At 32.3% G+C, this 12,910-nt stretch overlaps 3 protein-coding genes across 3 annotated transcripts; 1 reads left to right on the forward strand and 2 right to left on the reverse strand.

Annotated features, from left to right (window-relative positions):
• Positions 1–1,164: 1,164 nt before the first annotated feature.
• On the reverse strand, positions 1,165–3,099 carry LOC104785623 (peroxidase 23). Its single transcript, XM_010510879.2, has 4 exons — positions 2,742–3,099; positions 2,370–2,561; positions 2,105–2,273; positions 1,165–1,729 (listed from the first exon to the last, which is right to left on the reverse strand). Exons 1-4 carry the CDS (start codon positions 2,967–2,969, stop codon positions 1,266–1,268), a joined length of 1,053 nt encoding a protein of 350 aa, XP_010509181.1. The 5' UTR covers positions 2,970–3,099; the 3' UTR covers positions 1,165–1,265.
• A 3,720-nt stretch (positions 3,100–6,819) lies between these two features.
• Positions 6,820–8,902, reverse strand: LOC104785622 (peroxidase 22). Its single transcript, XM_010510878.3, has 4 exons — positions 8,482–8,902; positions 8,125–8,316; positions 7,865–8,033; positions 6,820–7,434 (listed from the first exon to the last, which is right to left on the reverse strand). The coding sequence occupies exons 1-4, from the start codon at positions 8,707–8,709 to the stop codon at positions 6,974–6,976; spliced, it is 1,050 nt and encodes a 349-aa protein (XP_010509180.1). The 5' UTR covers positions 8,710–8,902; the 3' UTR covers positions 6,820–6,973.
• A 1,958-nt stretch (positions 8,903–10,860) lies between these two features.
• LOC147943280 (uncharacterized) lies at positions 10,861–12,309 on the forward strand. The gene is made up of 3 exons (XM_087512178.1): positions 10,861–11,185; positions 11,282–11,800; positions 11,878–12,309. The coding sequence occupies exons 1-3, from the start codon at positions 11,081–11,083 to the stop codon at positions 12,151–12,153; spliced, it is 900 nt and encodes a 299-aa protein (XP_087368304.1). The 5' UTR covers positions 10,861–11,080; the 3' UTR covers positions 12,154–12,309.
• Positions 12,310–12,910: the final 601 nt, after the last annotated feature.

The following is a 12,910-nucleotide window of genomic DNA, read 5'->3' on the forward strand; positions in this document are numbered from 1 at the left end:
ATTCCAAAATAGTGGCATAAAGTTATATAAATACAAAGTATGGAGGGACCATCGGTTTGTACGGTGCACGTGCTTTCAAGTTTATGATGAAATGCTTCTAAGGCCATGTTTATAGGGAGATCAGATGGGGTGTTCTTAGGCATTTTAAAAATGAAAATAAATGAATAGTGGACTTAAGATCAGGCTCATTGATATTATTCTAGAACTGTATTTGGGCCTGATCTTGTGTGACGTGTCTCTCTCGGATTGGAAAGAATTAATTAAATAAAATGTTTGTCTTGTTTAATTAATTAAGTAATATGTTTGTTTTTAAAAAAAAGATATATATTTACAATGTTTTTTTTTGTTTCATAAAAATATGGCATTGTATTTTGAATTTTAGTAAAAATTTTATAAGTTTGCAATTAAAATGTTATTTTATAAATTTTTATAATTGTAATATGTTAAAGAATATTAATAAACATTATATTATTAAATAGTATTAAACATTCTTAAATTATTTATTAAACATTAATCTATGTATTTATTAAACATTCTTAAATTTCTATAAAAATATTATATTATTAAATCTTAACATCTTACACATGTTCTTCCAATAACTAATTTCTTAACAAAAGTTTCTTAACTACTATCTTACATTATTTTTACAATATTTATACTCTAAGAACATCCTAAACTGATTTCCCTATAAACATGCCCTAACTATTGTTTGTCCCATTTGCACAAAAAAAAAAATATGTTGTTTGTCCCAATGAAACCCACAATTGTAATCAATTCGCGTAATTTTTATTTTGTTTTTCCAATAACAAATGCGTCGTCTGATTACATTAAGATATTCCTTGGTGGCGTGGGTCGAAATTTAAATTGTTTTCTGTTTGCCGTGGCCCGTGAGCCAACTCACTTGAACGTATGAGTACCATAATTATGAACTTTGTCCCTCTTATCTTTATCATCTCCGCCTGACTAGGATTGAATGGAGGAGTTGATGATGATGTAGCAACCAAATCTGCTTACACATTCTTTAAAGTGGGCTATTTATGTTGTTTTCCTCGTTTGGGCTTATATTAACACCACGTATATCATTTGCATTATGAATCCATCCACTTTTTTAGTACTTAGAAAATCGAATCACAGGTATCATTTGTATCAACTAATAAGACCAAATTTCATAAATCTCATAACTTGTGAGAACTTTATTTAGTCGAAATGTTCCCACGCATTTTTCATACGTTCTTACATTATCCATATAACACCAACATGCATAATCAAATAGAACTCACAGCACCCTCGTCGTTCTCCACAACCCTAATTCTTCGTGAATTCACAACCCTACAGTTCTGTCTTATCTCACCTTGAGTTCCAGTCAATGGTCTAAGATTTCCCATCCTGATCATTGCCTCAACGAATGCTCGGAAGAACACGAACGTGCTGCTGCTGTATTGGTTTACTAGTGGGATCGTGTCGGCTCCTGGAGTCGAGAAGAGTTCTTGGTCACTTTGAATCAGACCTTTCCCGTTACGAAGGTTGGTGTAGTATTGCCTATCGAAAGCGGTTGGAGTCACGGAATCGAAGTCGACAAGAACGGTGCCGTTGCCGTTTCGAGGGCATAATCGACGGAGCTCGGTGAGGTAAGTTGGGTTCAGAGTTGGGTCTGGTCTGTTGGTTCCGTTGAAGTTGTAGAGACGAGGTGTCACGAATTGGCATTGTGCTTTTCCAAATGTGTGACCACCTACCATTTTGACAAATGAAGGATTAGATACATTGCATGTTTTATTTTTAAAGACGAGTCATGTTATTTTTTGGTTGAGATGACAATGACGTGGTATATATATATTGGTTTGAGATGGTTTTCTATAAAGTCTTTTTTTCCTTTTTTCAAAATCAAGCAAAAAGATAGTTTTTATTTGATCATTATAAATAAATTCAGTTTAGTTTAACAAATATTTTAGTATAAACGTTTATCAAAACCATTTCTAAGAACGTATAAACTAAATAGTAATAATTGAAGTTAAGCATGCACTCTAATAAAATTTTGATTAAAACCCTTAATTATCTTATATGGATGAATGATGATATATATTGAAACAGCATGCATGAAAATTACCAGAAAGAGCGACTAGATCCGAAGCGCGGTTAAGGCCAACGTCAGCAAAAGCAGCTTTAAGTTGAGTAAGATTGAAAAATGGAGAGGGAAGAGCTGTATTAGCCAAATCGAAGAAAGCTTCTACGCTGTCTCTCCTCCCCAACGGTACCGGCCACCATGGACCTCCCGACTATATATAGGACAAAAAAACACTGACGTCAAAATCATAATATTTTCGATTAGTTTCATCTGAGCTATAAGTTACGTAGGCATATCAGTTCTATACCAAAAGCACTGATATTTGAGAGGCGATGGTAAGCATATCTGCACAAGACACCGTTCTCGGGCAAGCTCTCTCAAGGGCTGCTTTCATTCTATCTATGACATTGAACCCTCGAACCGAATTTGCGTTTGGAGCAGCATCTTTCTCGGTCCGGAATGATGTGGAATTGTCTAGCAAGATCGATGCATCACAACCCTACAATAACCACACACATATATATATATATATATATATAAGATAATGACATGATTGATTATTCAAATGTGGCTCTTAATCTAGCCTCTACTTCTGTATATAGAGGTAAAGGTATGTAAAGTAAGACGCCGTGGATTATTTTCGAAAAAAGAAAAAAAGATACGTTGAGTATTTCCTTACACGAACAAAGCAATCATGGAAGTGAAGACGAAGGATGCTCGCGGCAATACGAGGATCACTCCGCAGTTCCTCGACGATGGTATCCCCAATGATGCTGAAAACAGATGGGCAAGTCCTGAAGTAGAAGTCAGGCCTCAACTGAGCATTAGAGTTTGATGCTTGAAGCAGAAGGCAACCCAATATTAGGGCTCCCATAGCACTGCAAGAAAATGAAGGTGAAAACCCCATATTTTCAGGAGGGTGATGATTTGAGTTGTGAGTTTGGATGATGGTGAGTTATCTAAGGCCTAGAAGGATATTATATAGAGAAGCTTGAGTCTTTTTTATATACTATTTCAGACTATTAGGTATTGTGTTTAAGAAAAAATACTATTACACGTCTTGTTTTAAGGCCATGTGTTTTACTAGAGTGGTTGAAGGATAAATAATAGTAATTATAATTTAAAATAATATAACCTATTATTTCGACGTGCCATCTATTCTTTGCACATATATAATTAAATTTGTTGGTGTTTGGTTGTATTTGTCGGACGGTGTGATAAATCAGGTAAGATTGAAAATTTTCACTGTAAGTACGACTTTTTACAATTAAGTCCATACATTTTTTTTTACTACAAATCGACGTATCTTCCGCCTATATATAATCTTATATATTTCTAGATTTAGGTTTGATAAATCATTTATAAACGACACAAATTTCAACAGTGGTAGGAAATATGAGGACTGTACGATATCGAAATCAAATTTGGATTCATTAAAAAAAAAATTCAAATTCGGATTATATATGTAGCGAGGGGCGATAAAGTATGGTTGTTGATTCATGTTAAACGTAAGTTATGTCCATGTAAAACGTAAATATTATCATGTTGTAGTAACTATGTTTTTATTCATTAAATATATAATGACTGGTTTTATTAGTGGCGTGTGCTTGTTAATATCTGAAATTTTAAAAGGATGGAGATATTTGTATCTTTGAATAAGGACAACTTTGAAAAAACAAAAAACAAAAAACGAAAAACAAAAAACAAAGAACAAAAAACAAAAAACCAAAAAACAAAAAAAATCTAAATCGGCGAACGCCAACGTGTTCTCTATCCAAATTTATGTTATATCGACGAATGCCAACATTTACTAGTTTTTGACCTGAAATTTTTTGCAGAGCGTTAAAAATCATGTAATGTTATTCGATTATAATGTTTGATTAAAAAATATGTGCTAAGAGTGTTTTCCATTTTTTACTAATATTTTGTGACTTAACTATCAGACTCCAAATGCGCCGGCAGGGCTACGTTTCTATTGAGTTTTTATTTTATTTTATTTTACGTGTTTTTATAAACATGCATGCATGTAAGAGATGAATTACGTGTAACATAGATCAGTAAATAATTGAGTTGGTTGTGGTTTCGAATAAATGTTTTTAATTTTATACATGCATGGGGTATATAACTGGATACAAGACGAATGAGTTTTTTGTTTTCTCGTAGATTTTTCCTATAAAAGGATTATCTTTCCTAATTAGCAAACATTTTTTCAAACCACTTTCCTAATATTTGATACTAGTATTCCTACTGGTACTACGTACAGGATAGTTAAATAAAACGATTAACATAACATAAAATTTTAGTATGTAGTATAATATTATCACAAAATATTTTAAATGGTGAAAGATTTCAAGATCATAAAATATTTTTTTTTGGGTAATACTGAAAGTAAAACTGATAAATACATTAATTTTGCTTAAAAGTATTGTTGATTTTTCCTAACGTGTTAAAATAGTTTAGAGAAAGACAATAACCAAAACAATTCATTGCAAACTAGAAGACTATATAGTATTGTGTTTACCAACTTGAGAATTGCGCACACATATGACAAACAACTTAAGAGAAAAAACTTTGGAATGAAAAACTGAAAATGAACCAAGATAACGAAGGACTGCTAAACTTCACTTGTATATATTATTGGAATTGAACAATCTTAGACTACAAACTTATTTAGAAATCGTCATTTCTTATGTTAACCTGCGCATAATCAAAGTAGGGAGTAATATAAAATGAATGGTGGCTATACTGTTTAGCATTATATGGTGAGAATACGTACATGTAACTTTGGAATTATCTTCTCATATATGTGAAAAAAGTGAGAGATTTAATTCTACGTAAAAGAGATTATGTGAGAGAGATCTAGAGAACGTACGGTCTAAAAAAGGAAATCATGGATAGGTTGGATGAAACACACCAAGTTGCAGATTTACCGGCTTACTGCTTCCGAGTTCCGAGACATCAGTGATTGTAGATAAAACTGAGAATTGAGAAACAAAAAAAAAACAATTATGGTGATCAAATGCAAAGGATATTGAATAAATGAGGGTTTAATAGACATAAATCGGTTATAGAGAAAAAAAATCGGTTATAGGGCGTGGTATGGCTTTGAATGTGGTAGTGATTGTGCGAGCAAATTTAGGATGTATTTGTTGCAGAATCAGTTATTCCATTCTAATTATTTTGCTTTATTTCTTTTTTACTCATTATCTCGTTTTTGTTTTAAATTATTTTAGTGCAATTTAAATGAAACAAATCCTATGTGGCAAAATTTTATTAGATAGGTGAATTATGTTTTATAAAATAAAGGATTTGACGAAAAAGAAACCATTGTGTCTTGTCCTTCTGTTTCCCGTGAATACCGTAAATTAGGAGATACCTCATGCTTTAAGCACGGATCAACATTTAAAAATATATATATAATATAATAATAAAAGTTATTGTTATATATTTTTTTAAAAAATATTTTGTTTAAGATAATAGTTATTTTTAATTGTTCTGTAAATCTATTAGTCTATTTGAATACTAAGTATTTTGAAATATTATAGTATTTTATTTTTGACTGTATATTACAGTTTTATATTGTTTGTTTGTTGTATTTGCATCATTATTTTGTGAAATATAAAGTAGTAATTTTAATATTATAATTGTGAACAAATAAAAATTATTAAGTTATCATCTATATAAATTTAGTTTCACCAACGCGCCAATGTGGAAATTAAAACATACATTTTTCATAGATTGATTAATATATCTTTGTTTTTAAAAATTCAAATCACAACAGATGCAGAAAAAATTCTGCACTTTATTAATCATAAGTATTATATGAAAATTCCAAACAATTTGTAAATAAAATAAAATAAAGATGATAAGAAAATCATAATTTGAAATCTTAACTAAATTTTTGAAATTTAGTTATTAAAAATAATTATATTGTGTGAAGTGATCTTAGTGCAGTGGCCAAAGGTAAGTCCTTAATGCACAAGGCACCATCACACCCGGGATCGAGTCCCGCTCCCTACGAATGTAGGGATTAGGCTAATGAGCCGGCCTGTTGTGGCTCAATGGTTGAAAAAAAAAAAATTATATTGTATATTTGGATAGAAAATCTTAGTTTTTAAAATTCTGATTGGTTTATATTTAAAAAAAAAACAAAAATATTTAGTAATTTCGCCCGTAATTTATTAGAGAGAGAAAATATATTTTTTTCTAGATTTTTTTATATTTGATCAGTGAGTTTTTTTTATTTTTTTAATTAATTATATTTATTTAAATTAATTAATTAAGCTTAATTAAAATTTTCAAATGGCAATTGAATATAATTTTTTACACATTTTAAGATTAGTTTCATATTTGTATTTCTCAATTAATATCCACCTTCACAAATGGATAAACTATACAAATCTTGCCCAAAATAATTTAATCTGGATTAACAAAGTTACCTAATACATATATCAATTCCATACGAGTCCATATGCTAGACTTTATGGTTAACAAAAGTTGACCTAATCTAATACTTACGCTCCTTGTCTTTTCTTCTCATTTATAAATAACCAAAGCGGACAAAAAACTCTAAGATTTATATATCAACAATTTATTTGAATGTAATATATCAACTTTTTCTGTTTTGGTTCATTTTGAAAGAAAAATACAAATGAATAATTACTATTATAGTTACTTCTGTTATACGTCGAAATTTATAAGATTTATATTATATCAACTTCTATTATAGTTACTTCTGTATATATCAGAATTTGAAGTGTTATAATCACCACGTATATTTGTATTATAGTAATCAAGTGTAATTAAGACAAATTTCATAAAGCTCATAACTCGTGAGAACTTTTATTTAGTCGAAATTGTTCTCACGCATATTATACTTTCTTACATATATGTGATATATCCCCGACATAATCAAATAGAACTCACAACACCATCGTCGTTCTCCACAACTCTAATTCGTGAATTCACAACCCTACAGTTTTGTCTTATCTCGCCTTGGGTTCCAGTCAAAGGTCTAAGATTACCCATCCTGATCATTGCGTCAACGAATGCTTGAAAGAACACGGACATGTTGCTGCTGTATTGGTTTACTAGTGGGATCGTATCGGCTCCTGGAGTCGAGAAGAGTTCTTGGTCACTTTGAATCAGACCTTTGCCATTACGAAGATTGGTGTAGTATTGACTATCGAAAGCGTTTGGAGTCACGGGATCGAAGTTGACTAGAACGGTGCCGTTCCCGTTTTGAGGGCACAATCGACGGAGTTCAGTGAGGTAAGTTGGGTTCAGAGTTGGGTCTGGTCTGTTTGTTCCATTGAAGTTGTAAAGACGAGGTGTCACGAATTGGCACTGTGCTTTTCCAAAAGTGTGACCACCTACCATTTTGACAAAACATTAACGTTTAGGTACATTGTATGTTTGATTCAAAAATGAATCATGATTTGTCGTTATAACAACTCTTCTTATAATTCAAAACCACGTGCTCGATAATATTTGTATTTTCTTTTATTTTCTCTCTATAAATTTTCTATTCGGTCATTAAAAAACAACAACTAATGGTCATGTAATTCAAGCAAATGGGTTTTCTTACTTAACTGATCATGTTAACTAATTCTTATTCCTTAAAAAGAAAAATATACTATATATATTATATTGTGCTAGAGCCTAAGTTCCTTGTAGGAAAATAAGTCACCCCATTTCAATTTACGAACTATTATTGTAAATTTATTAGATATTTGCTCCTTCAACTGTTATTTTTATATACTACTATGATGATATGATATTAAAACAGTATGAAAATTTTACCAGAAAGAGCGACTAGATCCGAGGCGCGGTTTAGACCAACGTCAGCAAAAGCAGTTTTAAGTTGAGTAAGATTGAAAAATGGAGAGGGAAGAGCTGTATTAGCCAGGTCGAAGAAAGCTTCTAAACTGTCTCTCCTCCCCAACGGTACTGGCCACCATGGACCTCCCGACTATTTAAAACATTAAACATTAACGTCAAAAACATGATATTATTCGGTTAGTTTCATCCGAGATAAGCCATGTATAGGTATTTTTATATACCAAAAGCACTGATATTTGAGAGGCGATGGTGAGCATATCTGCACAAGACACCGTTCTCGGGCAAGCTCTCTCAAGGGCTGCTTTCATTCTATCTATGACATCGAACCCTCGAACTGAATTTGCATTTGGAGCAGCATCTTTCTCTGTCCGGAATGATGTCGAATTGTCAAGCAAGATTGATGCATCACAACCCTACAAAAAGCCATATATATTACATAAGATGACGACATTATTTATTAATTCAAAAATGACTTTAATTTGAGGCTCTATTCTATAGACGTTTATGTAAATGGTATGTAAAAGTAGATGTCGCCTTGGATTTCTTTAATAAGAGATAAGTTAAGTGTGGGTCTTCACCCGAACAAAACAGTCATGGAAGTGAAGACGAAGGATGCTCGCGGCAATACGAGGATCAGTCTGCAGTGCATCAACGATGGTATTCCCAATGATATCAAAAACAGGTGGGCAAGTCCCGAAGTAGAAGTCAGGCCTCAACTGAGCATTAGAGTTTGATGCTTGGAACAGAAGGCAACCCAATATTAGGGCACCCAAAGTACTACAAGAAAATGAAGGAGAAAACCCCATATATTTTTTCAGGAGGAAGACGGAAGATATAGTAGATGTTGAGAGTGTAGATGATAGTGAATTAGCTAAGGCGTAGAAGGAGCATTATATAGAGAAGCTTTAAGTGTTTTCTTCTATAGTATTCTAGACGACTATTAGATATTGTATAGTTTTTCTCTCTCTTTTTGAGACTATTAGGTATTGTACCAAAGCCATGTGTTTTACTATAGCTAGAGTTGTTGAAGGATAAATCGTAAATCCTAAAACTAAAAGTATATTAACCGATTCTTTTGACTATGCTGTCTATTCTTATATATTTGCACATAATTTTTAGTTAATTATTGTTTGGTTGTATTTGTCGCTCGCTGTAATTTTCTTATAACTAACTCCATACATTTTTATGGCATGGACTTTTAACTTACTAAAGTATCTGCCTATATATATTCTTCTTTCTAGAAATATTTCAAGACATACATACATGATTCCTTCTGAGAATTGAATTCGCATTATTGGGGTTGATAAGTAATTTATATATAACCGACACAAATTTCAACTGTGCTACGAAAATTAAAATTGTACGATATTGAAATCAAATGTGGATTCATGTAGGGTCGCTAAAGATATGGCTGTTGAATCATGTTAAACGTAACTTATGTCTATTTACAAGTTATATACAATATCATCATGTAATAAATATGTTTTATTACTGACGTGTTCTTGTTGATCTCTGGATTTTTTTAGAGGAATATTTGTATCTTTGGAAAAGATGCATGAAAAACAACTTATGAAAAAAGCGATTTAAATCTGCGAGCGCCAATGTTATTCTCTGTCCAACTTTATGTTATATCGTCGACGAGTGTCAACATTTACATAGGTGAGATCCATAGAGCCTTTTTGACCTGATATTGTTTTGAGACACTTAAAAGCTTTTATAAGTGATAACCATGTAATATTACACTAAAATACGATCTAACCATATCAAAAAGATTTATTGTAAATCCGTGTGTAGAGACATGTGATCAAATCTGTCATTAGTTTTAAAGAATGGAACTTAATTCTTGTCCAGCTATCTACTTCTTCAGTTGCAACTTTTAATTGTATATACTCGAGATAAATATATGGAGTTTACTCGTAGAACCTTCCTAACAACGATTGTTTTACTTTTACCTAATGACATATATTTCAAACTTTTTTTTCCTAAAAACCAATGTATCTTCAGAAGTCACACACACCATCATAAACCGATAAATAATACAAATCTTGTCCAAGATAATCTAATATGAAATAACAGAGTTACCTAATACATATATCATTTCATACGATCCCATAACACAAGACGCTGTGGTTAACCTAATCTAATACTTTAGCTCCTTGTCTTTTCTTCTCATTTATGACTAAGATTAAAAAACGGACAAATGATTAAAAATATCACCGAAATTAAATCGAAATCTTGTTTGTTTCATAAAGTAGGAATGCAAGTAAAGGGAAATTAAAAACAAAAAAAACATTCGAAAGCGTTAGTCATTCCTGAAAACAAGACGAAAGCAAAGACAAAAGAGAAAGAAACAACATGAAAAATATTAGTCTAATGGTTGAACAAAAAGAGGAAAAATCAAACAAGAAGATGGACAAATATTTGACGACACTCTACATAGCTCACTTTATTTGTTTTCACCTTTTAGGTGAGAAAATGTACTATAAGACTATAAGTTTAATCTTTTAGAGAAAAAAAAAAAACCTGTGTGTCGGGCACACGTTATTATCAAGACTTATATTTTTCTCACCTAAAAGATAACAAATATGATATTCTTATAGTTCAGATTCTTGCCAAGACGTTCTTTGCTCGAACTCTTCACCATTTTATTCTTTACTGATAGCTCTTCTTGGTGGGTTATCAAGACTGTTTTCCGGATTATCATTATGTGCTTCTTCCTTGGCAAGAAAGATTGGGGTCACTACAACAAATATGTACATTGATAGCAGACGGATATAGCTCATTTTCCGTCACTGCTATGAAAGATGAGATTTTTTTTCGCTTACTTTTTAATAGCATCTTATTAACGCTATGATAGGAAAATTATGTAGCGGGAAACAAAAGTGACTTTTGTCCGCCAATACTTAGTGAAATTATTCACTTAATCGCCAAATAAAAAAAAAACCCAAAAACTCGACACACTCTCTCTCTCTCTCTCGTTACAACCTAAGCTCAACCTAAGAAGATTTCTTCTTCTAAATTCTCTGTGTGTGCTCAAATTCTTCTAAATTTCTTATCAATTCTTCAGTTTTATCGCCGTTTGTGAAAAGCCCCAATTTCGCCGTTTGTGAAAAGCCCCAATTTCGCCCTAAATCTCCATATCCATCGCAATTGATAGCTCGAATCCATTTTTGAGGCATGTCTTTCTTCTTCCTCCTAAGTGTTGGACATATAATCGCATGGCCAACTGATAAGTGTAGACTGGTAGACAACAACATCCAAATGGAAGACATTGCCCCTATGGTATTTATAATTTCTAGCAATGTGTTAGCAATGTATTACCCCTGTCTATAATGCTAATTAATTATATTGGATTTGTTTACTGATTGTGTTTAACAGGGTATACAAGGAAACAAATGTAAACTATTGGATTTGTCTAAGGGTGACGTCATTGTTGCTGAGGGGCGTTGGGAGACACAAGAACCAAGTGCGTTGGTTAACGGAATTCCTCTTGGACCAAAAGCAGTTAAAGTATTTGTGGATTCAGTAAAGCAGCCTGATACATCACTATGGAGACCTACAGCTGAAATGTCATTTCTTGAGGACTGTTTGATGGCTTACGTATCTTGGCCCCTGAGTAAGGTTGATTTTGAAAATCCCTCAACTCCAACTGGTCAGAATGCTACATCACATGCTTCTTTGTCTGCATCAAAGGCCAAGTCTGCAGCCACAGCTTCTAAGTCTGCTACAGAGTCCAAAACTTCAGCAACAGCTTCAAAGGCTGCATCGCAGGCCAAATCTGCATCTATGTCTTCTAAGTCTGCATCTGGTTCTGAGTCTCCTGTTGATGATGCAACGGGTCCAATATCACCAATAAAGAATACTTTACCATCACAGTCTCCTCTCAGGAAGTCTCCAGTAAGTGTTTTCATATGTTATGAAGTTGTTTTTGTTAATTATATGATGACTGATGGTTTATATTGTAAACATGGCAGCGCATTAATAAAGTTATTTCCAAGGAGAATAAGAAGTGCAAGTTGATGGATTTAACTGAAAAGAATAGGGTTGTGGCTGAAGGACGATGGGGAACAAATGATCCAGAACATAAGGTTCACTTTACTCGCTTGGGTTCTAATGCAGTTAAAGTGTGGATAGATGTTGTGAAGGTGAAAAATGTAAAAGTTTGGAGGCCATCCGATGAAATAGAGATTATTGAAGATGCACTTAGCTCCTGCATTGCTTGGCCAGAGAACAAGGTCATTATGTCTTAAACTGATGGTTTTATTGTGTAATGTTAAGTACTTGAGATTGCTTGTTTATTTTGGATGTTCTTGAGACTTTGATGGTAAACTGATGTTCTTGAGACTTTTGTTATGTATTTTGGATCTGAGACGTTTATTAATCAGATTTTATGAGATTTTATAAAACAGGTTATGTGTGCTATAATCACATATCAGAAAATGCTATAAAAGTACAGGTAAACGTTATGATAAAAGAATATACCATAGCACAGTAAACAAGATAAAACAGCATTTCGCAACAGCTATATTAGATATGTATAACATAGCACGAAAAATTAAATATTGTATAAATTTTTGCAAAATTATAATCTTGATAATACAGCAGTTTATTAGAGCTATGCTATAAAACTATAACATAGCACGAAAAAACAAATGTTGTATAAATTTTTTCAAAATTATGATCTTGATAATATAGCAATTTCTTAAAGCTATGTTATATTTTTATAACATAGCATACGTAATAAGTGCTATTGTATATGGGGTACATATAATAACAGTGCCCTAAAACAGCGCTCATGAAAACGCTATCAAAGACCTATGATAGCGTTTTTCTCTGGTTAACAATGTGCATATTTGTTGTAATGGGTTCAAAGTACATGAAATCCTGTCTCATTTTACTTAACGATCACTAAGACCACATAATGAATTTGCTTAATCACAAAACTGATATAATTAAGTATACATACTCTCTGCTAAACATGCTAACTTAAAATCAATCATAGCTAAC

This window comes from Camelina sativa, chromosome 5, assembly GCF_030686135.1.
Source record: "Camelina sativa cultivar CO46 ecotype springtype chromosome 5, ASM3068613v1".
Classification (NCBI taxonomy): Eukaryota; Viridiplantae; Streptophyta; class Magnoliopsida; order Brassicales; family Brassicaceae; genus Camelina; species Camelina sativa.

Bases quoted from the DNA above. Each gene is read 5' to 3' on its own strand.
- LOC104785623 (XM_010510879.2), bottom strand. From the start codon at position 2,969: ATGGGGTTTTCACCTTCATTTTCTTGCAGTGCTATGGGAGCCCTAATA. The intron at 2,274-2,369 runs GTATAGAACTGA...TCCTATATATAG, and splicing joins CTCAAATATCAGTGCTTTTG to TCGGGAGGTCCATGGTGGCC. The intron at 1,730-2,104 runs GTAATTTTCATG...TCAAAATGGTAG, and splicing joins GGATCTAGTCGCTCTTTCTG to GTGGTCACACATTTGGAAAA.
- LOC104785622 (XM_010510878.3), bottom strand. From the start codon at position 8,709: ATGGGGTTTTCTCCTTCATTTTCTTGTAGTACTTTGGGTGCCCTAATA. The intron at 8,034-8,124 runs GTATATAAAAAT...TGTTTTAAATAG, and splicing joins CTCAAATATCAGTGCTTTTG to TCGGGAGGTCCATGGTGGCC. The intron at 7,435-7,864 runs GTAAAATTTTCA...TCAAAATGGTAG, and splicing joins GGATCTAGTCGCTCTTTCTG to GTGGTCACACTTTTGGAAAA.
- LOC147943280 (XM_087512178.1), top strand. From the start codon at position 11,081: ATGTCTTTCTTCTTCCTCCTAAGTGTTGGACATATAATCGCATGGCCA. The intron at 11,186-11,281 runs GTATTTATAATT...TGTGTTTAACAG, and splicing joins TGGAAGACATTGCCCCTATG to GGTATACAAGGAAACAAATG. The intron at 11,801-11,877 runs GTAAGTGTTTTC...TAAACATGGCAG, and splicing joins CTCCTCTCAGGAAGTCTCCA to CGCATTAATAAAGTTATTTC.